The sequence below is a fragment of the Triticum aestivum genome, chromosome 7B (assembly GCF_018294505.1).
Source record: "Triticum aestivum cultivar Chinese Spring chromosome 7B, IWGSC CS RefSeq v2.1, whole genome shotgun sequence".
In the NCBI taxonomy this organism is placed as follows: domain Eukaryota; kingdom Viridiplantae; phylum Streptophyta; class Magnoliopsida; order Poales; family Poaceae; genus Triticum; species Triticum aestivum.
Window position 1 is genome coordinate 654,450,742 of NC_057813.1, and position 24,381 is coordinate 654,475,122.

General features: G+C 45.9%; 2 protein-coding genes, 1 long non-coding RNA gene and 2 pseudogenes across 3 annotated transcripts; 2 read left to right on the forward strand and 3 right to left on the reverse strand.

Annotated features, from left to right (window-relative positions):
- Positions 1-1,825: 1,825 nt before the first annotated feature.
- On the reverse strand, positions 1,826-3,048 carry LOC123162916 (uncharacterized). Its single transcript, XM_044580690.1, has 4 exons — positions 2,698-3,048; positions 2,549-2,603; positions 2,241-2,374; positions 1,826-2,154 (listed from the first exon to the last, which is right to left on the reverse strand). Exons 1-4 carry the CDS (start codon positions 2,946-2,948, stop codon positions 2,082-2,084), a joined length of 513 nt encoding a protein of 170 aa, XP_044436625.1. The 5' UTR covers positions 2,949-3,048; the 3' UTR covers positions 1,826-2,081.
- A 3,314-nt stretch (positions 3,049-6,362) lies between these two features.
- Positions 6,363-8,060, forward strand: LOC123163111 (F-box protein At1g30790-like). Its single transcript, XM_044580871.1, has 2 exons — positions 6,363-6,507; positions 6,587-8,060. Exons 1-2 carry the CDS (start codon positions 6,446-6,448, stop codon positions 7,713-7,715), a joined length of 1,191 nt encoding a protein of 396 aa, XP_044436806.1. The 5' UTR covers positions 6,363-6,445; the 3' UTR covers positions 7,716-8,060.
- Positions 8,061-8,439: 379 nt separating this feature from the next.
- Positions 8,440-14,092, reverse strand: LOC123158379 (DNA topoisomerase 2-like; annotated as a pseudogene).
- Positions 10,385-13,008, forward strand: LOC123163114 (uncharacterized). The gene is made up of 3 exons (XR_006481720.1): positions 10,385-10,684; positions 11,682-11,896; positions 12,538-13,008. It is a non-coding gene; the product is annotated as an uncharacterized lncRNA (long non-coding RNA).
- A 6,826-nt stretch (positions 14,093-20,918) lies between the features above and the next one.
- LOC123158380 (DNA topoisomerase 2-like) overlaps positions 20,919-24,381 on the reverse strand; it is a 30,746-nt pseudogene continuing 27,283 nt past the window's right edge.

A 24,381-nucleotide genomic window follows, 5' to 3' on the forward strand; every position in this document is an offset into this window, starting at 1 on the left:
GCCCCGCACCAATCGGCTGGTGACACATGGCGGGAGGACACTCGCGCGGCCGGGCCTCGCTCGTCCGATTGGCCCGCGCAGGATCCGTCGGGGCCCGCCACCTCCGACCGGCTGCATGTGCCAGAGTCACCCGGGCCCGCTGCAGATTCGCCCGGGGCAGCCATCTCGCCTCGATCGCTGTCGCCAGCAGGTGCGACAGGATCCCCCTCGGGATCCAGTTTGTCAGCACCTGATGCAGATGGATCCCCTGCGGTTTCGCCTCCTGTGGCCTCTCCTGTGGCGCCACGCACAGGGCTACAGAAGGGAGTAACTACTCGTTTAAATTATAAAAACTTCTTTAAGATTTGTATGTCTTGCACAACTGGTGAGCCTAACAGTTTAATGTCAGCACTTGATGATCCAAGATGGAAGGCAGCCATGGAAGATGAGATCATGGCGTTGCGAATAAATAAAACATGGCACCTAGTGCCACCACGACCAGGCAGAAATTTGATTGATTGTAAGTGGGTCTACAGAATCAAGAAAAAATCTGACGGCACCATAGACAGATACAAGGCAAGACTTGTAGCGAAGGGATTCAAGCAAAGGTATGGCATAGATTATGAGGATACGTTTAGTCCCGTAGTTAAAGCTGCAACAATTCGCCTTGTATTGTCAATAGCTGTGTCCAGAGGATGGAGTCTGAGACAGCTAGATGTCCAGAACGCGTTCCTTCATGGTGTTCTGGAAGAGGAAGTGTACATGAAGCAACCTCCTGGGTTTGAGGATAAAAGTGCACCATCATATGTCTGCAAGCTTGATAAAGCCTTGTATGGTCTGAAACAGGCACCCAGAGCATGGTACTCACGATTAAGCATGAAACTTCAGTCACTTGGTTTTGTTCCATCAAAATCTGACACCTCTCTGTTCATTTATAATAAGCATAGAACATCCATATTTGTTTTGATATACGTTGATGATATCATTGTTACTAGTTCTTCTGATGGAGCTGTGACAACACTGCTTAAGGATTTAGGCTCTGAGTTTGCTCTGAAGGATTTGGGAGATCTGCATTTCTTCTTGGGTATTGAAGTCAAGAAACATAGCAATGGTATTCATCTATCTCAAGCAAAGTATGCCACTGAACTGTTAAGTAGAATTGGTATGCAGAATTGTAAATCCTCACCAACACCCTTGTCTAGTTCAGAACCCTTGTCCTTGACAGAAGGAGAACCGTTGCATCAAGAGGACATCACTGGTTACAGAAGTCTAGTTGGTGGACTTCAGTACTTGACTTTGACTCGACCTGACATCTCTTTTGCAGTTAATAAGGTGTGTCAGTATCTTCATGCACCTACCACAGCACACTGGACAGCTGCAAAACGAATTCTCAGGTATATAAGCAACACTATACACTTGGGTCTCACATTCAGCAAGTCATCTTCCACACTTGTCAGTGCATTCTCAGATGCAGACTGGGCTGGTTGTTTGGATGATAGAAGGTCAACAGGTGGTTTTGCCATTTTCTATGGATCCAACTTAATATCATGGTGTGCAAGAAAGCAAGCCACTGTTTCTAGATCAAGTACAGAAGCAGAATATAAAGCACTAGCAAATGCAACAGCAGAAGTCATTAGGGTTCAATCCATGCTCAGAGAACTTGGGATAATTCAGACTCAGCCACCGTGCTTATGGTGTGATAACCTTGGTGCTACATACTTGTCTGCAAATCCAGTTTTCCATGCCAGAACAAAGCACATTGAAATAGATTTTCATTTTGTGAGAGAACGTGTTGCCAACAAATAACTTGAGATCAGATTCATACCATCCAAAAATCAGCTTGCAGATGGATTCACTAAAGCTTTGCCAGTGAAAAGTTTTGAAGAGTTTAAACGTAATCTCAACTTGTCATAGTTGTGATTATGGGGGAGTGTTAAACATATATTTTACAGGCTGGTTGGCGTGACCTTGTGGTCCACGGCATAGTTAGTTAGGAGGTTTAAGTGTTCATGTTTATATCTTTCTCTTATCTCAAAAACCCTCCTGTAATATCTCTGGTGGTTAGCCTCGACGCTGCCTCCTCCTGTACCGAACCCCCTCCATCAATATATACTCTGCGGGTCTTCATGTATGGAGATTGAGACGCTTCCATAATCTTCCACAACCGGCAGATACCTGAACAAATTAAAGTTGGCATATTTTAGGTTACACAATCAATCGTCTTGAAGGATGAATGTTCAAAGAGATAATAATAATATTACCAAGTGGGTTCAATCGACTGTCGTTCTTCATTCAGATAGTTGAGAAGAGCATCGTTGTCCATCATGAAAATAAAACGGGTGATAGGTGCTAATCTAGTGTAGAAGTGGTGTGCTTTATCCGCATATTTGCCCCCCTGAAATGAATGTAAGCAGGCAAAGAAGCATGAGAAGCCGTTGATATCATAGGGTACTTTGGCTTGTTACAAAGCTAATTAATTAACCTACCGAATGTCTGGAAGCAAACTGTTCTTGCTCCCAACAAAATCTTTGAGCCATCTCGATGATTGTGCTCACTGGACTCTGCTCACCGTGGTCGTAGTCGTATGCCGAGGGTTTTGAGACATAGCGAGCAAACTGTGACACCTGTATGTATACAATGAAGGTCATCACGAATTTAGGAACATGATGATTCCAGATGCACAAATAAATTCAAGAACAGTTTGGCGCGCACACAGACCATAGCTTCTTGGACCAAATTCCTCTTGAACGCACAGAACAAAACCTTCCTCTGCCTTGGTTTAAGGCCGTCGACCATCGAAGGTATTGCCAGGGCTGCCTCTGCCACCGGAGAGGATCGCTCCGGCTCCGGCCCGTGAGAAGAGGCTGGCTGTTTTGGCCCGATAGAACGCCATCTGAAGATGAAGTGCCGGAGATGGCGAGCGACAGATGGCAGTGCTCGTTACTTATCTCAGAGTCCAAACCCGTCATCTCCAATACCAATCGCGCACGGTTACAAGTTCCCGTCCCCTTTCAAAAGCTCCTTGTCACTGCTTTCTTTGTAATTGAGTTTTTTTCTTTTTCGTTTGGATGAGACGATACAAAAGATTTCTCATTTTCATTTTCATTAATTAAGAAGCGAGTATGAGTTCTCTGGTTAATTTGCAAAATATTGGTCTAAATCTGTTATAACCCAACCCCTATTATCATGAACATGGACACCATTGACCGACCAGGACACCACCAACGTGAACAACATAAAGCTACGGAGAAGAAAAGGACATATGTCGAGGGGTAGCCAGCATGATCGTCATCACTGGTTGCCCCATTGAACAAGCGACCCTGACATCACCTTAGAGCTCCGCCAACGAAGTCATCCAGCCCAAACAATTTGCACGAAGCCCACGACAACCCATGCCAACCGACAACCACATGAACCAATGACCGGCAACGCCGACTTTGACGATGAGCTTCACGAGGGGAAAATGCAAGGCTTGCAAAGACCGAGTCTAGCGCAAACAACCACCGAGAGCATGTCATCATCACCACCGGGACTCGCTCCACCGCAGCTCCGCCTCCATTGTTAAGAGGCACACAACAGAAGAACACACCGGAAAGAAGAGCCCGAGCCCAAGATGACGGTGTGCTATACCAGAGGTGGTCCATGGATAAGAGGTACGTCAATGGGCCAGACTCAGGACCCAGGAAGCCTAGCTATGAGCGAGGGCCCTTTGTTCGACGGGAGGCCAGACTTCTGGAGAATCATCATCTTAGCATGCAAGTCAAGGATCCCTCGGCCGGTTTAGGGTCAAGCAGTGGCGAGCTAGCTGAGTATGGCCAGGGGCCAAATACAAAATAGGAATGTTTTTGTGTGTGTGTGGGGGGGGGGGGGTAGAAGACTACACACATCTTTAATATTAGCACCTAATAATAATTTCTTCAGGGCTTGTTCGGTTACACCCATCCACGCGAGGTTCGCTGCACAATCCACGTGGGTTAAAGAGAATCACCCCCGCCGGGGTGTAACCCCGGCCCATCCGATTCATGCGAGTTCAGTTAAGCCCGGCATGGGCTGTTCCCCGGCTGAAACCCCTCCAATCCCCACAAAATATCTGAGGATAAAACAATCGTCTCCCCACCCGACATGAAGAAATCTCAACGGCGGCATGGCCCAAAGCAAACTCGGCGTGTAGTAATTGCCTGCGGGGAGATGTGTGAGCGAACATGATCTGTTAACGGAGGGATTGAGGAGATCTAGGGGTTTAACCCCTACATGGATTCGGTGATCCCCACTCCCTCACCCAATCCCTGGGTGGATTGAATCCTCTAGTGGGTTGGTCCCCTGAGTGCCGAACAAGGCCTGATGGATTTTTCTAAAAAAAAAATTTTGGGGGGGGGGGGGGGGGGGGGGGGCATGGCCCCCCTGTAACACACACAGCTCCGCCGTTAGGGTCAAGGTCAGTTAGGAAATTTGTAAACCCTTGCTCTCGCCCCCCTTCACAAGGTGAGGCTAGGGGTCAGTTTATCACAAAACCAAGGATCACATGCTATTTTGAAATTCTTCACCATCCTTGCCAGTTTATCTCAAAACCAACATAAGTAGTTTGAAGCCTCCCCCCCCCCCCCCCCCCCCCCCCCCGACATATGTTGGTAGAGCTTGTGTCACAACCTCGATCCTGTTTTGCACCTCATGTAGAAGCTATCCGAGTGTTTAGTCCACTTGTTAAATTAGAATTAATGACCCATAATTTGAACATAAATTCCATCGTCAGGCAATCAGCTAGATCATGGTCTGAACTTTGGCTGTTAGTCCAGTACTCCCTCCGTAAACTAATATAAAAGTGTTTAGATGACTACTTTAGTATTCAAAACACTCTTATATTAGTTTACAGAGGGAGTACCATGTACCACTTTGCAGTTATTAGTGATCAAAAATTTGTGTATTGATTCATTATTGTTTATGTTCATGATTGAAACTATAATTTTGTGGTCAAGCTATGATAGATGGTTTCTTTGAGATGTTTTTTTAGATGACTTTTTTTTTGAGGGAACGCCATCACGGCTAGCTTTATTAATCAAAGCAAAACACTTACATCGTTTACGAGAGATTGGAGGATGGATACAAGAGGGAGGATCATCTACCCTATTACAAGTATACTGGTTGTCGTAACAATATTTAGCTAGCTCATGGTCATGGGCTGTGCCATTGGCTTCCCGCATGCAATGAGTGAAAACGACATTGCCAATCTCCATAGCAAAATCAAAACAGTCTGCAAAAGCAGCAGCATTTTCTGTCCACCAGGTTGTCGAGCCTTCACGAGCTTGAATGACTTCAACACAATCAGATTCAGCCACAATTTGATTAATACCCATCGATGCTAGCATAGCCAATGCTTCTTTCATTACCAAGGACTCCACCATTAACGCATCAGAAGCATATGGAATAAAAGTACCTGAACAGGCAACAAAAATGCCAAATCCGTCACGGATTACAGCTCCAGTAGCCTTAATTTGACATAGTACACGGTGGAAAGAGGCATCCACATTTAGCTTTAATTGTCCTGCTAAAGGTTTGCTCCATTTATAATCCCCTCGTGGTGTTACTCTGGGAGCAGCTTTAACGAAACGAAAATGTTAACGCCCACACGTGTGGGCGTTTGCACATCGCCCACACGCCTCCATCACCACTCATTTTGCCACGTATGAATAGATGACATCAGCATAATTTTTTTTCGTTTTTGGCTTAAAAATGTTGTATCTCCTAAATAAAAAAGCGAAATAAAAATCTGTTTTCACCATTAAATCCGTCTCGACGAGATCTTCAAAACTAGACCTCATGTTGATATGTTTCGATGAATTTTTTTTTGCCAGAAGTTGCCACGATGTTTGCACTGCAGTTGCCATAGAGCTTAAACTAAAGTTGCCATGTGGCAATTTTAGTTTGTAGATCATGGCAATTTTAGTATTTTGATGATGGCAACTCCAGTATTTTGACCATGAAAATTATTTTTTGTATGAACCATGGCAATTTTACGTGCATGTATCATGGCAATTTTAGTTTATGGTTCATGACAAGTCTAGTTTCTTAATTCCCCATTTTATAAATGTCAAAATTTACTTTTAAATGTAGAAGAAAATAGCTGAAACATATCATGCCAACTTCAGTGTAAACATCATGGCAATTCATATGCAATAGACATGGCAACTTTAATCCAAATATTTAACACATAGACAGAATTGATAATTTACCGCCCACTGATGTGAAAAATAAAACCTTTTTTCTTTTGAGAAAATGTGAAAAACAAAACAATGTACCGTGACTAACGCATTTACAGGGCTGAAGATGCAACACAGTTTAGCCCACCCAAGGCCCATTGATTTACTACTAGTGCAGGAGCAGGAAAATCTCAGACCCGCTAGCCATAGCCATAGGTTTCCTCCCGTCCGCCTCGCTCGACGGCGCGCCGCCGCCGATTTCTCGCTCCGGCATGTCTGCCTCAGTTGATCGCTCTCCCCCATGGGAGGAAGGCCGCCCCTCGGTCCGCATCAGGTACGCGAAGCAGCAGGATTCTCATCTGTACTCCTCCTTCAGGGATCCCCTCACCTCTCCTCCACCTGTGTTTGTGCAGGTTTTCCTCTTCTGCCCCCAACGGGACGGTGGTCGAGAGGCTCACCGACGACCTCATCGTTGAGATCCTCTCGCGCGTCCCGGCCAAGTCGCTCTGCCGCTTCAAGTGCGTCTCCAACCACTGGCTGAGCCTCATCCACCACCCGGAACACCGCAAAAAGCTGCCCCAAACCCTGGCTGGCTTCTTCTACACCGGCACCGACGTGGAGCGCCTCCCGAAATCAGCACCCCACTTCGTCAATGTCTCGGGGAGAAGCTGCCCTCCGATAGACACCTCTTTCTCCTTTCTGCCCAACCACCGACGACTCGATCTGCTGGACTGCTGCGACGGCCTCCTTCTCTGCCGCTGGCACTCCGTCGGGACTGACGAGTGCCGTTACATCGTGTGCAATCCCGCGAGGGAGGAATGGGTCATGCTGCCGGAACCCAGCCAGGCGGAGTCAAGGAAGGTGAGCATTGTACGTCTGGGTTTCGACCCGGCCGTGTCTTCCCGCTTCTATGTGTTTGTGTTGATGGATGATGTCCGCCATGTGTCGTACACCATCGCAGCAGTGGATGTGTATTCATCGGAAACTAGGAGATGGGTTCGTAAGGAAAGGGGATGGAATGAGAGGATTGGACATCTTGGCGGCCAGTATCAGTCTACTGTCTTCCTTAAGGGATGCTTGCATTTTGTCGCCTATGGCTCCAGGCCGTCACCCATTTGTGTAGCTGCTGTGGACACGGAGGGGAAAACATCGACGACCTTCCGCGTCCCTAGTTATGTGCCTAATGGTATTTTGCAGCAGTCACAGGGCTGTTTGCATTATTCCAGTTTTCAGAGTGAAGATGGTCTTGTGCTTCGACTAGTTGTTAATGTTCTCAAGGACTATGAAACCAAAGAGTGGATGTTGAAGCACACCATTAAAACTAAATACTTATCTGGAGGGATACATTTTAATGGTTACCGTGTGATTGGAGTTCATCCGGAGTGTGACTTGATCTTCTATACCGCGGGACGGGCTACGGAAGTCATGTGCTACAATATGAGTAGTCGGGAAGTAAAAGTGATCTCCAAACTTGAAGATGGTGGTCCGCCGTATCTGCCATATGTGCCACTATATGCAGAGTTACAACCATTGCTTATGTGATATCAATATGAGATTGTTGGTTCCTTCATGAGAAGTGGGTTAGTAGTCGATTGTTCATACCATGGAGCAGTGGGCTTGGCATGTCTGCTTGAGTTGGGTTCTCATTTTCTTTTACTGATGATGTCCGCATCCTTTAAGTCTGGAAGTTATGGTGGTTCAGTATTGTGGTAACTTGTCTGATTTGAATGAGATTAGTTCATGTGGTGTTTAAGGGAAAAATGATAAAGAAATGCTATGATCATGTTGTAAAAGACGTGATATGTGATTATCATGGAGCTTACAATTTGCAGTTGGGGTAAGTATATGCATCTTACTGCAAAGACCTAGTAAATGGCCGCTTTGCCATCTAATGCTATAATGTCTGAGATCTTTTTTTTTCCTTTAATGCTAGACATTTATTTCTGATGGTGAAACACTTTGAATGATTACGTTGTCACTCCCCTTGATGTTAATTGACCGTGCCTTGTTTAAATAGAAAATGGTGCTGGCTGAACACCATTAGGCTGTGCATCAGTACTTGGATGAAAATATACATTATTTTGCCATAAGGCTTTATTTTTTAATACAACATTGCTTCAGAGCACTTGGAAGGTGTCCTCTTTGTTTGTAAGTTTTTTTTTCATGTAGGAAGGTGAAAGAGTTCTAATTGAGCGACGCCGTGTTCCATGGTGATGCTACATGTAGTTATACATAACATGCAATGTAGCAGTTTGTTTACAAGTTGTCACCCCAGATAGCCTTTTTCATCACTCGCCACCAGCCATGCCAGCATACAGAATCGATGTGGATTGCTGTCCTTCTCGGTGCAATTGGCTGAGCAGAGCTGCTGGAAGAAGGGGCATCGGCATCTTCTGTTCCCGTAGAAGCGCTCGCAACTCTCTGTAAAACCGAGCACTAGAGTTGTTGTCTCTCTTGCTTGGCTTGTTCCTCCTCTTCTTTCTGCTCTGTTCTTGTGTAGTCTCAGCTTCCATGGCTGCACAAGTTGTCACGCCATAATAAAGCTTAAACTTCTGTAAGAGATGTAATATTTCATGAGCACAAGCACAAGATTTGTACATGGGCATTACCACTAGGTTCTGGAGAGGAGTCAGGAATATAAGCAACCAGACAACGGTCTTTTAGTTCGAGCACTTGATCCTCATCATCACTCTATACCTTGTGAGATTTGGCCGCAGTCTTCTTCGGTGCTGCTTTAGAGACCTTGCCTTTAGAATGTTTTTCCCGCCAACATATTATCTCCTCCTGTTCAGCTTCAGTTTTTGCATCAATCACCTGCATAAAAATCAATTAGTGATAAGAAGTAAAGCACATAGCATGGAAGAAAAGATTAGAGAGAGACACTGTTTAATTACATCCAGCTCCTTTTCAAGGGCCTCAAGGTCTCTCAGCCACAGAGTTTCCGGAGTTTTCTTTGCCCAGATGTTCAGCTTCATCCTCTAATTTCTTCGGTTGTGCCTTCTTCGGATTAAATGTACCAAATGCCGCTGTTAGAAGATACTCATAATCGATTGCATGAACTCCTACTGCTGCTTCTTCTTCCAGTTCTGTAGCTCCTCCTAGACCAACTTGCTCAGCTGTAATGTTTCTCTTTGGGGAAGGTTCATACCCCTTCCGCTTAAGCTCCAGGATTAGCTCTGCTCTCTTCCTGCTAACCAGTTCGATATCCTCGGAGATAACAGAAAGAATAAACCTCACTTTGTTCTTAAGTTCCATCAACTCTAGTATAACAGAACAATGCTAGTTAAAACATTTGGCGGACCCCTAAAAAACATTTGACGGACCTTGAACCCTTTGTACCAAGGGACCATTGGTACGTCGGTTTTTCCATGTACTAGAAATCTTTTCGGGTCAGCAATAATGTCTCTTGGATTATACTTTGGGACATGGGTGCCGCTCCTCCAATTTCCTCACGCAGCCGCCGCCATCCTCCACCATCGCCGCTCGCCTTCCACTCCGACCTCCACCACCGCTCGTCTCTCACCTCCACCCTGGCCCGGGTCAATCTTCGAAAGCCAGCGCCGCCCGCCTTCCATCTCTCCCACCGCCAGCCGCCGTTCTGCCTCCACCTCTGTCCGCCGCCGCGGCCCACCTCCCCCGGCTCACCGCCTGCCACCCCACCCCAACATGACCTCCATGTACGTGTTGCTTGCACCCCGTGCTCCCTGCTCCAGATCCGGGTTAGTCCCCTTCGCACATTGAGCAAGCCGCCGCTTCCTCCCTGACGTGACAACAGTCCACCCCTCCTCTCCATGTGCAAGCAAAATCATACATGGTCAAGGTTTAATCTCCGGGTGCTCCAGTCTTCTATGGTAAGTCTCAACCATGGTCAAGCAAAAAAGAGGTCAGGATCTCTAGTTTTTCATACAATTTATTATGCAGAATGTAGATCTCATAACCGCAGGATCTTGGTGAATTTTTTAGTCTGTTATCATTTTGCACGAAAGTGCTTTTCTGTGTTGTATCCCAAAATTTTAGAAGCTACTACTAGGTGTATTATTAGCACTCCTATTCGTTGATGTCAATTAAAAACAGAAAAGGTTATTGTTTGTGTAATTTGTATTGTTGCTAGTTATGGTGCGTCTAGGAAATGTACCGTTTGTGAAGATGATGCCTATCTCTTTTCTCAGTGGTTGTATGTACGAATAATGTCTTGAAAGTATATACGTCAAATATTTATTCCTTTGCATGCTTGATTTGTAGTAGCTTGAATCTGCTGTATCATCGAACCATTGTTGAAGATGCAGCCCACGTATACAATCTCTAGATATCACTTTCTTTGACAAATCATTTTGGCGGTGAGTGTTCAGTATTATAAGCAAGTTATTCATATTTTTAGTTGGAAATGTAAGCAAATGCTTTGCATAATTGTGCCAGTATCTTGTAGGTATTGCTTCACATCTTTATAAATCTTCGTGGTGGAGAGCCATATGTCATAGATGCAATGAAGAGCAAGGCAAAACATATCTCAGGTATCTCTCAAATTTTGAAAATATACATTCTTGTCTTGGTGTGGTAATTATCTAAAAAATACTATGATGTGTTGTTTTTTTACCTTATTATTTGTTCCTATATTATTTATTTGATGAATTACTGATTTATGATGAAGAATGTAAAGTGTTCTCAAAGTATCCACTATCCTATCCCTGACGCTAACCCAGCCTCTCCTCATATGAATCAGCGCCGCTAATCCAATCCTCTTGTCTTCTCCTAAACCCTGATCTGGTTGCATGTACCTTGGAGTCTAAAACGTGTTGTCTATCGGATGTCGAGGAGTATAGACATCTTCTTTATCAAGTTCTCGCAAGTCAGTAGCGTGAGGTGACGAATGCACACACATATCTATCTCATTCTTGTGTTTCTGTCATCATGTACCATAGTTCAGCGGTCACATTCCTTGGTCACTCAAGGGTGTGTGTAGCATGCTAGATCTTCTTCGAGGGAATGATTTAGTTCAGATCCTCTTGTCCAGTCTTTGGCACTTGGGCATCAAATCTGGAGCCAACAGTTGCTCCAACATCTAAATAGTCCTATTACAATCTTCTTTGAGGGCATGATCTACTTACCTGAATTACAATCTTCATCCTATCATGTTGGTTTAGATGAAGTTGACTCTGTGGTGTTTTAGCTTTGTTTCATTTGTAACTCTGTGATAGTATGCTGTTTGCTGTCTTTTGTGATATTTCTAAAGCAAAGTTGCACTTCCTGTTTATATTTTTTCACATTTTTGTGATCTGGATATATTTGTGATTGCTTATTCTATACATGGATAGTAATTAAAATGTTATATTTCTGAACATATAGGAGGTTCATACATTCAGTATCCATAGTTCAAGATTTTCATATTTTATCTTTTTAATTCATATCACTTGTTGTCAATATGTGCAGAGGTTTCGTGTTCGGAATCTCCAGTGCATTTAGAAGTTTGATAGTAGAGTCTAACTAGTACTACATGGTATTTTTTTGCAGGAACCATTACATGATCTCCTGGCAGACATATGGTTATTGATTTCTGCCCCATAATGCACTGTTATATTTAGAATATATGTTCATGTCTGAATAATCTTAGAATCGATACAAGTGTCCGCTTAGATTGTGTTTCTTGCTCAAAGAAGACTTGGAGAATAATGCATGGAATCAAAGGCTGGAGATATAGCTCTAGAGCGAGTAACTAATCATAGTAGGTAATTCAGTATGCCCTCTTAAAGTTTATATCTCGTCTTGAAGTTGTGCTCTCCAGTAAACAACCATTTTGGTAACTGCATTAACTTACTGAGATATTAGTCAACTGTAATCCTTTAGTTAACTTTATTGACAATGTATGGATGTTAGTTCATAGGCAACAAACTCAGGGGCATTGTACATTTTGTGATAGTAACAAGGACTTAACTAAGTCTCTGGGTCTGTCTACTTTATAGCGCATACAAGAATGGATAATGTTTGCTTCCATATGGTTCAAACATCCTCTCTGAAAGATCCAATTTAATCGGACTAATCAATATCTTTACTGAAAATTGAGTACTGGCTATCAGTTTGTTTGTTTCTCTGATAAGAAAAGCAGAAATAATATACCACAAAAGTCTGTTCTTAATGAGCAAAGTACACATCTTTCTTTATTGATTATTTTGCCGTCTGGTGCATCATACTTTGCAATCTCTGGATCACTAAGAATTTGCCTTAATTTTTGTCAAGACTGTAACAAAAGTGAGTGAATTGTTGAGGAGTGTAAATATAACTAGTGCCATATCTGAATATGTTATCACTGTCTACAAGGTGATGTATATTTCATTGTTGGTTCTCATTAATATCGTACATGGCTTTGTAGGGGAACACTAATTCATCCCATGTTAGCTTGGAGGACGACACAACACTGGAGGTAGCAATGATGGTGAGAACATTGATGATAACAACTGTGCATCCGGAGGAGGATCTCACTAGTCCACCTGCACTTGGAAATAATCAATGACCATCTTATGGTATTTTGGATCTCTCTGGTGGTACTACATGCTCATTAGCAAACTTAATTAGGTGCTTAGTGTTTGCTGCAATATGATGGATCTGAATAGTGAAGTGATGTATGTAGGTGATGCTCCTGATCATGAACCTAGGTGACTTAGAAGTGTGTGTATTTTGTTGTCATTGCTCTGTGCAATGTGATGGATGATAATCAGACTGGTGTCATGTATGTGTAGAATTGTTGTTGCTTTCGAGCAAGTGCATGTACAACTTTTCATATGTCAATTGCTGGATGTTGAATCATGGTTTAATGGACTCTAATGTGTTATGTAAACATTTATTTTGGATGCATCTTCTTATAGATGGGCCATTGCATGTATGTTTGCATTTATTTAAAGGATACAGAAATTTCTGAAAATATATACCCTGGCGGCATTTTCCTGATGGCTACCCGTCACAGAAGGTGCTTGATAAACCTGACGAGACAAGTGATTTTCCCGTGGGCTGCAGTGCTGACAGGAACTGCCGACAGGAATAGTTTTCCTGTCGGCCACCCATCAGGCATTAACATATTTCCCTGTCACTTTATTCCTGACGGGTTTTGCCTGTCGGTCAACTGACAGGAAATAGTTTCCTGACGGTAATAGCTATTTTCCTGTGGGTTTCTGGCTGTGAGGAAAAGTCTAGTTTCTCGTAGTGGTGCTCCATCCAGTGCCAAAGCCTTTACTTCCATTGACCAAAACCATGGGAATGATTGGCATATACCTGAAGTAAAGGTGGTGTAGTTTAGGTTACACAAAAATCAATCCACTGGCAATCATGCAGGATTTTTTTTATTTTAAGAAGTTGACCTCATGAAGGATGAATGGTTGGAGAGATAATAATATTACCAACTGGGTTCAATTCACCGTCCTCAGGCTAAGATAGTTGAGAAGAGCAGCATCATCCTTGGGAAAAATTAGACGGGTGATAGGTGATAATCTGGTGTAGATGTAGAAAGCTTTGCTCGCATCTTTGCCTCCCTGAAAGTTGAATGTAAATAAAGAGGCAAGGAAACATAAGAACTCGCTACAAACTTGGCTCTTACAAAGCTAACAAACATTATATCTGGTGCCAAACATGCTGCGGGGCTCCAAGAGATTGATGTTGTTGCTGCCAACGAAATCTTGAGCCATTCGTATGATTGTCGTTTCTGGGCTCTGCTGACCGTGGTGCTGATGGTATGCCAAGTGCGTGTACATGAACCCTGCAAGCTGCGTCACCTGTGGCCAGCCAATGAACCCAAACATTTAGCAGTGGTTTGGTAAACACACCATAGCTTTTTTGACCAAATTCATCTTGAACAAGCCGAACAAAACCTTCCTCTGCCCTCGCCTGAGGCTGTCGACCACTGAAGGTATTGCAAGCTCTGGCTCTGTCGCCATCGACACTCGATAGGACGGAGTAAGCCAACACTAGGGAGGACCACTCCGGTGAGTGGGAAGAGGCTGGCGGTGGCCTTGCCCCAGTACAATGCTGCCTAAAGATGAAGAGCCGGAGGTGGCGAGCGACGGCTGGCGATGCTCGCTACTTATTTTAGCACCCAAAACCGAGCTCGTTCCCAAATATTTGTCATTTCAAAAAATGTTCATGTGTTAAAAATGTACGTAATTTCAAAAACTATAAGAGATTTTGAAAAATGTTCAGAATTTAAAAAGTAAACAATTTTTTAATTTTGATGGTTTTTTTTGTATTTTCATGAATTGTTTTTGAAATTTTGATGAGTGTTTTTCGAATATTCATGAGCATTTTTTACCATATGAAAAGATTTCAAATTTGATAAACATATTAAAAATCGATGAACAAATTACGAATTTTATGAACATTTTTTGAAAATAATGAACAAATTTCGAATTTGATGAAAAAATAATTTAATTTGATGAACAAATTTTGAATTTGATGGACAAAAAGTGAAATCGATGAACATTTTTTGAATTGGTGAACATTTTTTGGATCGGATGAACAATAAATGTTCATGAATTTGAAAAATGTCGTGGACATTTTTTGGAGGCCATTTGCTTTGTCCTGAGCCCAGCTGAAGCATTCGCTTGGTGCAGACCGGAGGAAGTCGTGTCTTCCAAACCGAGCAAGGAAACAAGCAGCAGGCTAACCAGAATGGCTGCCTTATTCTTCGCTTGAAGCTTACTCTCCCCTTGCTTCTTTCGTTTGCAAGTGGATCGAGGAATTGAGGCAGCTTGCACACCGACCATTTGGATAAATCAAGTGCTGGATTGAGAAATATGCATTGTGCCTATTAGTTTTCTATATTGTTCACATTTTATTAAAAATATTACCAAACATGGCTTCCAAGTATCTACAAATAAGGCGAATGATTGAACTTTAGTACTTGACTCACATTTGAAAAGAAAACAAGAATTTTGCTGAAAAACAACTCCAGTTTTTACATAAATTCCTAGCACGTCATACTACAGTAAAAATGGACGGGCACAGCAACGAGCGCCATCAACGAACTAGTTAGGATTAATGACCCATGATTGAACACAGACTCCATCATCAAGCAATCAGCTAGATCATGGTCCGAAATTTGCATTTGTTAATCCAATACCATGTAAAAAGAACCTGCCAATTTGCAGTTAATACTAATCAAAATTCCAATTTTGTGTATTGATCAATCATCATTTATGTTCATGATTTAAACTATAATTCGTGGTGTAGCTTATATAGATGATTTTTTTAGATGGATTGAGCAATAAACTTGTGAATGGAGATTTTTTTAGAACAATTTTTTTAGAATTTTTAATGGGAACAATTGTGGATGATTTCGCAAAGAAAAGAGTTAAATGCACTAGAGGTCCTAAAAGTTATGTCGGGGTGTCACTTTAGTCCTAATTCTTCCAAAATGCACCTTTAGGTCCTAATTCTTTAGTAAGCGGTTCACCCGAGGTCCTTTTTTCACGAGCGCTTATTGACCTGCCTGCGTGGCGCGTTGACCCATGCCACATCAACACAGGGCCCATCCGCCAGGCGAGAAACGTCCTAAAAGTTTCTGGGTAGTGTCACCTTAGTCTTACTTCTTTCAAAATGCATGTTTAGGTCCTAATTCTGTAGTAAATGGTTCACCCGAGGTCTTTTTTTGTACGAGTGATTGCTGACCTACTCGCGTGACGCGTTGAGCCACCATGTCAACTTAGAGGCTGCCGTGGTTGCTCTTTTTTTACAGAAAGCCCCTTGTAAAAACCCCTCTTGACATTTCCCAGCCTCTCTCTCTCTCTCTCTCTTCTCTCTCTCTCTCTCTCTCTCTCTCTCTCTCGTGCCCACACCATCGCCATGGCTAGGACAACAAGCTCCTCGACAGGGAAGCGGGTGACGGAAGGGGAGCATTGCAGCAGCACGCCTCCTCCTCCACAAGCTCCTATCACCCAACCTCAAATCAGAGCAAGCGGTTTGAGAAACTTAATGAAACAGTGCAAATTGAACTAAATCAATGCCTACAGCTAGTGATTGCAAAAAATAGGTTTTTTTGTTGCAATGTTCGTCATCTGCTAGTGACCCTAAGTCGACGTGGCATGGGTCAATGCACAACCAAATAGGTCAGTGAGCGGTCGTGCAGAAAAGGACCTCGGGTGAACCACTTACTATAGAATTAGGACCTAGACGTGCATTTTGAAAGAAGTAGGACTAAGGTGATGCTGCATAGAAACTTTCAGGACCTCCAGTGTATTTCTCTCGCCTGGCGATTGGGCCCACTGTTGACATGGCGTGGGTCAATGCGCCACGCGGGCAGGTCAGCGAGCGCTCGTGAAAAAAGGACCTCGGGTGAACCACTTACTAAAGAATTAAGACCTAAAGGTGCATTTTGGAAGAATTAGGACTAAAGTGACACCCCGGCGAAACTTTTAGGACCTCCAGTGCATTTAACTCCAAAGAAAATGTGGATGGATTTTTTATGAGGGTATTACTATGATTTGCTTACCGTCAACTGATGTGAAAAAAAAATGCATCTCGTTTTTAACGCATGTACACAGATTAGCCCAATTACTTCAAACCGACGGCCCATTCATTTACTGGTGCAGGAGCAGCAAAATCTCAGACCCGCTAGCCATAGGTTTCCTCCCGTCCATCTCGCTCGACGGCTTCTTCTACATTAGCGACGACGTTGAGCGCATCCCAATCTCATTATACTATCTCGCCAATTTCTCTGGGAGAAGCTGCCCTTCGATAGACAAATCTTTCTCCTTTCTGCGGAACCACCAGCGCGTCGATCTACTGGATTGTTGCGGCGGCCTCCTCCTCTGCAGCTGGTACACGGGCGAGGGTGACCGTTACATCGTGTGCAATCCCGCGACGGAGGAGTGGTTGATGCTGCCAGAAACCAGCAATGCAGGAATGAGGGGCACTGTAAGTTTGGGTTTCGATCTGGCTGTGTCGTCCCACTTCCATGTGTTTGTGTTGCTGCCGTTCATGGATCATGATGGTGACTTTGGCCGTGGTCTCACGAGGGTGGATATTTTTTCGTCTGAAACCGGGAGATGGGTTCCTAAAGAAAAGAGATGGAACGAGAATCTTTATTTTCTTGGTCCCCGGCACCAATCTACCGTTTTCCTCAACGGCTATATGCATTTTTACGCCGACGGCATCACGTCATCCCATTGTGTAGTTGTGGTTGACATAGAGGGGGAAACATGGACGACCTTCCGTATCCCTGGCCACCGCCGCCGCCGATTTCTTGCTCCGGCATGTCCGCCTCAACTGATCGCTCTCCCCCGTGGGAGGAAGGCCGCGCCTCGGTTCGCATCAGGTACGCGAAGCAGCTGGATCTTCGGCTTTCCTCCTCACTCAGGGATCCCTTCACCTCTCCTCCATCTGTGTTTGTGCAGGTCTTCCTCTTCTGCCCCCTGCGGGACGGCGGCCGAGAGGCTCACCGACGACCTCCTCGTGGAGATCCTCTCGCGTGTCCCGGCCAAGTCGCTCTGCCGCTTCAAGTGCGTCTCCAACCAGATACTCGTAATCGACCGCAACGCCGGCAATGAGGGACTCAGCACCGGCAGGGACGTGGCGGAGCAGGCGGCGCTCCTCGAGTTGTACCGTGTGAGCGTCACAGAACTGGAGGCTGCCTACAAGAAGTTCGACGAGGCGGCAGACGAGGTGTGGGGCAAGACCGAGGAGGAGGAGGACATCGTCGGCTGCGTCGAGGCCACACTCCGCTGCCACGACCAGGCCCGGTCCTGATGGGGGGGCAGGGGAGGCGGCCGCCCCGGGCCCCCGGAGCGTAGGGGCCCCCACCCAGGACGTATTTATAGGCCGCTGCTGGGTTTCTATGGACTGAAAAAACGTGCTAATCTGGCCCAAGTTACTACATGGCTGGCTGCTATTTAGGTACGACGGCAGATCTTGGATGGAGTCAGCCATCTCGGGGAGGCGCACCAGTTATTTAGGTATGACTTCACGCACGCACGGCGTCGGCGGCTGCCGCTGGATGGATTTCCGGCTCTTCACCTCGCCGCCGTCGGAACCAATTGAACAACGGCGGACAAGCGATGGTCACCGAGCATGCGCCATCCTGTCACTACTACTTCAGCCGGCCACTCCAATCAACGAGACGAGAAGCTGATTCCAGACAAGGTATTGTGCCCTAACGATTTCAATTTTCCCATAATAATTAGTACAAATTTGCAAATGATAATCAATATTTGATCTTCATTATTGTCATGGGGCATTGTTAATTGATTGACTGGCTGCGGTTGCCGTAGGTTTTATCAAGTTAATAAAAAGCAGTGCGCTAAATTTCAAATACTAAGGGCATGTTCGATTTAGAGACCTTGATGTGATACTTCGGCAAAACATATATAGAAATAATAATAATTACATGGCATCTGTCTAGGAGTCACTACGTCCGGTGCTAATGTATATGTAGATGCTTTCCCATTAAATTGATTGGATTTTGTATGTTCTTAGCAATATTCTATGGGACACACATATGCAAAGCCGTAATCCACGAAAAGAAACTAGTCCATGATTATGATTAATCTATTTTCCTCTAAAGGCACTGGATTTAATAGTGCTTTCAATTTCGCCTCCTAGTGAGTAAAAAAAAAACATCGGGTGTTGGGCGCAAGATTGAATTTTGGGATCGAACAAGAAGCAAGAAAGACGACTAAGAAATTTGGTCCTGAAGGCACTCCTCTAAGGGGCCCCCAGCTCTAATCTCGCCCCGGGCCCCTAAAATCCTAGGACCGGCCCTGGCCACGACCACGAAGCCGGTACGTCCGCAGACGCAACCAACAACGAGAAAGAGGAGTGCACGATAGGTCGCGGCTGCTCGGGTCACAAGAAGGCCACCGCTCCTCCCATCCTGTTGAAGTCAAACTTGGTGGGCTGAACATCGTCGGCCAATTAGTCGTTTGGCGGCAACGTGGAGGCAGACAGTTTCACTCTCGGGGCTCCAGGGGAGGAGGTTACGGAGGCAGAACTGGAGAAGGCGAAGTCTCAATTCTCGGGGCACCTCCCCCGAAGACTACCTCCCCCGGGGTAGGAGAACCACCTCGAGTGCACCATCGTGGAGCTATCGGCGAGGGAGGAGGAGGAGGCCGACGCGCGCCGCTGTCGCGAGCTCGAGATCAAGGAGATCTTTCTCGAGCAGGGCGTCACGGCGTCACAGGCGCATGCGTCCAAGGAGGCGGACCTACACGTCATGAAGGCCGAGCAGGCAAGGGTCTGGATCGACCTCGACTCCGACGAGGACTGAGCTCCTCCGGCTCCTCCTCCACGTCGTCGTCGCCGCACCCGTCGATTTTGGTAGCCTAGACTCGGATACGCTGCACGACGTGCAGATTCCCCTCCCCCCTATGTTGTACTATGATGTAGTATGATGAACAACTATCAATGATGTAGTATGATGATCAACTATGTATGATGAATGTCGTTGCAAGTTTCTCCCGTGAATGTTCTTTTTCCTCAAATTTTACAGTTTCATATACGGGGTCTGATCTGCAGCAAACAAATTCGCCCCATAAATCTGATCTGCAGCGAACTGTAAACACGTTTTCCGGGTCCGACTTTTACAGGGTCTACTAGAGATGCTCTTACTATGCATGCGTGATCGACGGCTCTGATGTTGGAGAAGAATCTGCCGTGTCAGCCTCGACTGCTTGTAGATGGAACCCGGCTTGGAGACGAGCGAGCGTGTTCTGCACCGCCACGCGGTGCCCCTGTGCGGGTGCGCCGCCTAGCTCGCGCCTTGGAGCATCTGCATGTTGTTAGAGTTTGAGTAGTAGTTGTAGTTGTAATCTCAACTATCTCTTCCTTCCTCTCCCGATTCTACTCCTTGTATTCAAACAGGATTCCTAATCCTTCTCTTGTACCTCACGGCATGGTGTTTTGCCAACATATAAATAAACAGCCGCGGCTCTCCTCCAGGAGAGTAGGAACGCTTCCGATCAATCTAATACACGTGATCGAGCCTGCCGTCAAGCCATCATCGTCAACAAATCTTGCACCAAATTTCACCATCTGCGGGTTGTCGGATTTGTTTGTAGCTAAAAGAAAAGATGATCTATTGGAATTTCAAAAATTGTAACTAATCTAATCTATGGAACCAATCTGATCATTGATCAATCGGGTGCGGCTCCCTGGGGCGGCGCGCTGCAGAAATGGTGGAAGGTCTTAAGATCGGCATCGTTAGACAAACCGCTCTAATACGAGATGGAAACTGTAGGATGACTAATATTTGTGTTGTATGTCGTATTGATCCGATCCTCATATGGGATTATATAGAGTATATGGTGGGGTAGAGACTTGGAGTACAAGACAATACATTACTAATTCTATCTCTAACTCAAGCGCATTATACTTCTAACAAGGAGCGTCGGCATCTTCTCTTCGTGTAGAAGGGCTTGAAACTCCTTGTAAAACCTAGCCGCTCTTCTTGTTCGGGCAGGAGGCCCCCATCCCACCTTCTTAGGAGGAGGAGCACTGGAGTTGTTGTTTCTCCTCTTCTTTCCTTTCTGCTCTTCTTGTGTAGTCTCAGCTTCCATGGCTGGACAAGTGGCCACGCCATAAAGCTTAAACTTTTGTAGATGTTATATATTTCGTGAGCACAAACACAAGATGGTACATGGGCGTTACCACTATGTTTTGGAGACGTGTCATGTCGATCCTTTAGTTCGAGCACTTTGTCCTCATCATCTCTCGCCACCACCTGTGCGCTTGCCTATGAAATTGTTGAATTGACTTGTGAAAGCAGCAAATAACCTAAGAACTGTCACTTCTTGCGTGGCATTGTACCTTGTGAGTTTCGGCTGCAGTCTTCTTGGATGCTGCTTCAGTCGCCTTCTTGCCTTCGGAGTGTGCTTCCCGCCAACATCTTATCTTGTCCTGCTCAGCTTCAAATTTTGCATCAATCACCTAACCAAAATCAATGAGTGAGAAGAAGTGAAGCACATAACATGAAACAAAACATTAGAGAGAGATATTGCTTAATTACATCCAGTTCCTTTTCAAGGGCATCAAGGTCTCTCAGCCACAGAGTTTCCGGAGTTGCTTTGCTCAGACTTTCAGCTTCTTCCTCTAATTTCTTCTGTTGTGCAGTGACTTCTTCGACCTTCGCCAGAGTGAATCTACCAACTGCCGTGAAAAGGTACTCATAATCGCTGGCATGAACTCCTACTGGTGCTGCTTCTTCCACTTCTGTAGCTCCTACACCAACTGGTTCGGCCGTAATGTTTCTCTTTGGAAAAGGTTCATACCCCTTCTGCTTAAGCTCCAGGGATAGCTCTGTTTTGTTACTCTTAACCAGTTTGATGTCACCGGAGATAACAGCAAGAATAAATCTCACCATGTTCTGAAGCTTCAGCAACTCTTTCCCAATATTTTGCAACAGTACTGTCTGCACGACATAAATTAGTTAATGTGTCAGGTTGCACATGAACATCATTATCACAGAGGGGAAAAATCAACAAGTACCTGTCTTCTACCATAGAATTGGAGCCTCAGTTTGAAGAACTCTTTAAGTACTGAAAATGCAACATAATTTTAGATTCAAGTCCACAAGAAGAGAAGGGGTCAATACATGTCCATATTAGATAGGGATACTCACTGTCCTCTGGGGTGTCATATTTTCGAATTTTACCATCTGAGTCAACCAAGTGCATGTTAGTTGTTCCTATTGTGGTTTTCAGCTTGAATTTGTTGTCAAGGCCTTGTTCCTTAGCAATACTCAAGTTTTTCTTACTCAAGATAACATCAAAATCCACGGCCGCATGATTGTAATGGGACCTTACGTCCTGTAAATCGGTTGCAACTGAAGAAAGTCAAAACATCTAAAACTCAAGAGAAGGAACTATTTGTATAAGTAAGTAATTACCTCCAGAAACGGTGGTTCCTTGTACTTGCCCGTACGCAAGGATACAAGAAATTCTTCGTAGTCGGAAGTCCAGCGTCATACAGGAAGCTCAGTAATTTTAAGCTTGGTGTCATCAACTTCCTCTATAATACCAGTGATGGTATATTTGACACCAGCTGCCTTTGAACTTTTCTCCTTCACAGTGCCCTGTCAGGTTATTAATGGGAAATTTACATCAAAAACCAAAAATTGTCAAATTAAGGAACAAACTGTTCTAGTAAAAGCATGTGACGGACCTTGAACCCTTTGTACCAAGGGACCATTGGTACGACTGCCTCTCCATATATCAGCCTTTTCAGGTTAGCAATGACGTCTCTAGGATTATAGTTTGGGACGTAGGTGCTCCCTCCAGTGCCAAAGCCTTTACTTCCATTGACCAAAACCATGGGAATGATGGGCAGATAGCTGAACAAATTAGAGTTGGCATATTTTAGGTTACACAAATCAATTGTCTTGAAGGAGGAATTAATGATTAAAGAGATAATAATATTACAAAGCGGGTTCAATCTGCCGTCCTCCTTCGTTCAGATAGTTGAGAAGAGCGTCGTCGTGCTTTGGAAAAATTAAACGGGTGATGGGTGCTAATCTGGTTGAGATGTACTTCGCTCTACCCGAATCTTTGCCTCCCTTAAACGAATGTAAACGGGCAAAAGAAGTAAGTATTAATTAGAAGTCGTTCATGAAATAGGGTACTTGCTTCTTATATTACAAAGCTGACCCACCTAATGTCTGGTACCAAACGTGAAGGAGTTAAGGAGTTCCTCGCATAGGTAGATTCTTTTTTCCCTCCCCCCGCCCCCGCGCCGCCCCTAGCGGGCGTCTCGGGGGGTGCTTCCCCTCCCGCCGGCGTAACCTCCCTCTCTCCATCTTCTCGTCGCCGCCGCACGAGGCTGGCGCCGGGCCATGCCTGGGGCGCGGTCTGGGACTGCGGCGGCGGGGCCGGCTCCGCTCCAATCTGCATCGGAGGGTCTTGGATCCGGGCGGCGGCCCCTGGCGAGGCTCCCTGTCTCCTGCGGCGGGCAGTGGGGTGGGCGTGGTGCCGGAGATCTGGTCGGGTGGCCGACGGATCTCCGGTGGCCTGGGGCCTCGCGTGGCTGCCTTGGCGGCTGGCGGCGCCAGATCTGGCTGCTGGCCTTCTTCCCTGCTCAGTGCACTTCTCCTGCGAAGGTCCCTGGGTGTGCTGGATGGCCTGCCTATGGGATGCGGGCGATTTTGGTGGTCAGGATCCAGATCGGGGGAAACTCGGGTCGGCTCCGGCCGGCCGCGACGACGACGACGCCGCGGGCGCCGATTTCTTCATGGAGACGTCTGTCAAGGTCTGCCCTTCCACTCCTCACCACCTAGCTTCTCGGGTGAAAACCTAACTCCGGTGGGCGGCGGCGGCGTCTTTGGCGCCGCGACCTTCTTGAAGGCGCCGCCTTGAGGGCTGGGTGGTGGCGGGCGCTGTTTGGGGTCGGTGACAGCTGCCGATGGCGTGCCCATCTTCGCCCAAGCCTCCGCTTTTCCTCCGACGCGTTCTGGTTCTCCTGGGGGCGTCGTTTTTGGAGTAAGTGTTGGCTGGGGGGATGGTGGAGCGGTGCTCCATCTCACACATTGATGGCGGCGGATGGCGGCAGCATGGCGCTGTGGAGGCTCGACGTCCGATGCACGGAGATGGACTCGCGCAGGAGGAGGTTGCTGTTTGGCGTCATGGTGGCGTCAATGGCGGAGTGGCCAGACATGGTAGAAGCCGCAATTTGATCTGAAGACGGACCTGTGGAAGATGGCGGCGACGACACACGAGTGCGTCTGACCGGATTATGCCCCAGGCCCGGTATGTGGCTCGGCTGGGGCTTCCGAATGTGTTTCGGCTTCCGGCTTTTGATGTTAGGTTTACGTGAATGGTCTGGGTAGTGGCCCGGCTAGCACCCCTTCATCATATTGGATAGGAGTAGTGGCATATGTTGCCAAGATGGTGGATTGAGGCACATTGGTGTAATACTTTGTATGGTCCTCAAGGATAATCAATAAAGTGGCCATATGCATCTTCCAGATGCAGAGGCCGGGGGTCATCACTACCGGACTCGCGGTCTATGCCTACGGCCAAGGGCCGTCGGCATAGGCCCCCAAGCCGTCGGCATAGGTCTATGCCTACGGCTGCCGTCGGCATAGACCCGTCGGCGTAGATACCGTCAGCGTAGTCTTGTCAGACCGTCGGCATAGTAAAGCCGTCGGCATAGGGGCCTATGCCGACGGCCTGGCGTCAGCCGTCGGCATAGTATAGCCGTCGGCAGTCTTTTTCGTCTGACGGCAACGGACGGCGCCGTCAAAAAC

What these genes read in the sequence shown, in the direction of transcription:
- LOC123162916 (XM_044580690.1), bottom strand. Translation starts at nt 2,948, where the DNA reads ATGACGGGTTTGGACTCTGAGATAAGTAACGAGCACTGCCATCTGTCG. An exon ending in GGCATACGACTACGACCACG is followed by an intron (nt 2,375 to 2,548) that starts GTGAGCAGAGTC and finishes CATTCATTTCAG; the next exon opens with GGGGGCAAATATGCGGATAA. An exon ending in CAGTCGATTGAACCCACTTG is followed by an intron (nt 2,155 to 2,240) that starts GTAATATTATTA and finishes TAATTTGTTCAG; the next exon opens with GTATCTGCCGGTTGTGGAAG.
- LOC123163111 (XM_044580871.1), top strand. Translation starts at nt 6,446, where the DNA reads ATGTCTGCCTCAGTTGATCGCTCTCCCCCATGGGAGGAAGGCCGCCCC. An exon ending in CGCCCCTCGGTCCGCATCAG is followed by an intron (nt 6,508 to 6,586) that starts GTACGCGAAGCA and finishes GTGTTTGTGCAG; the next exon opens with GTTTTCCTCTTCTGCCCCCA.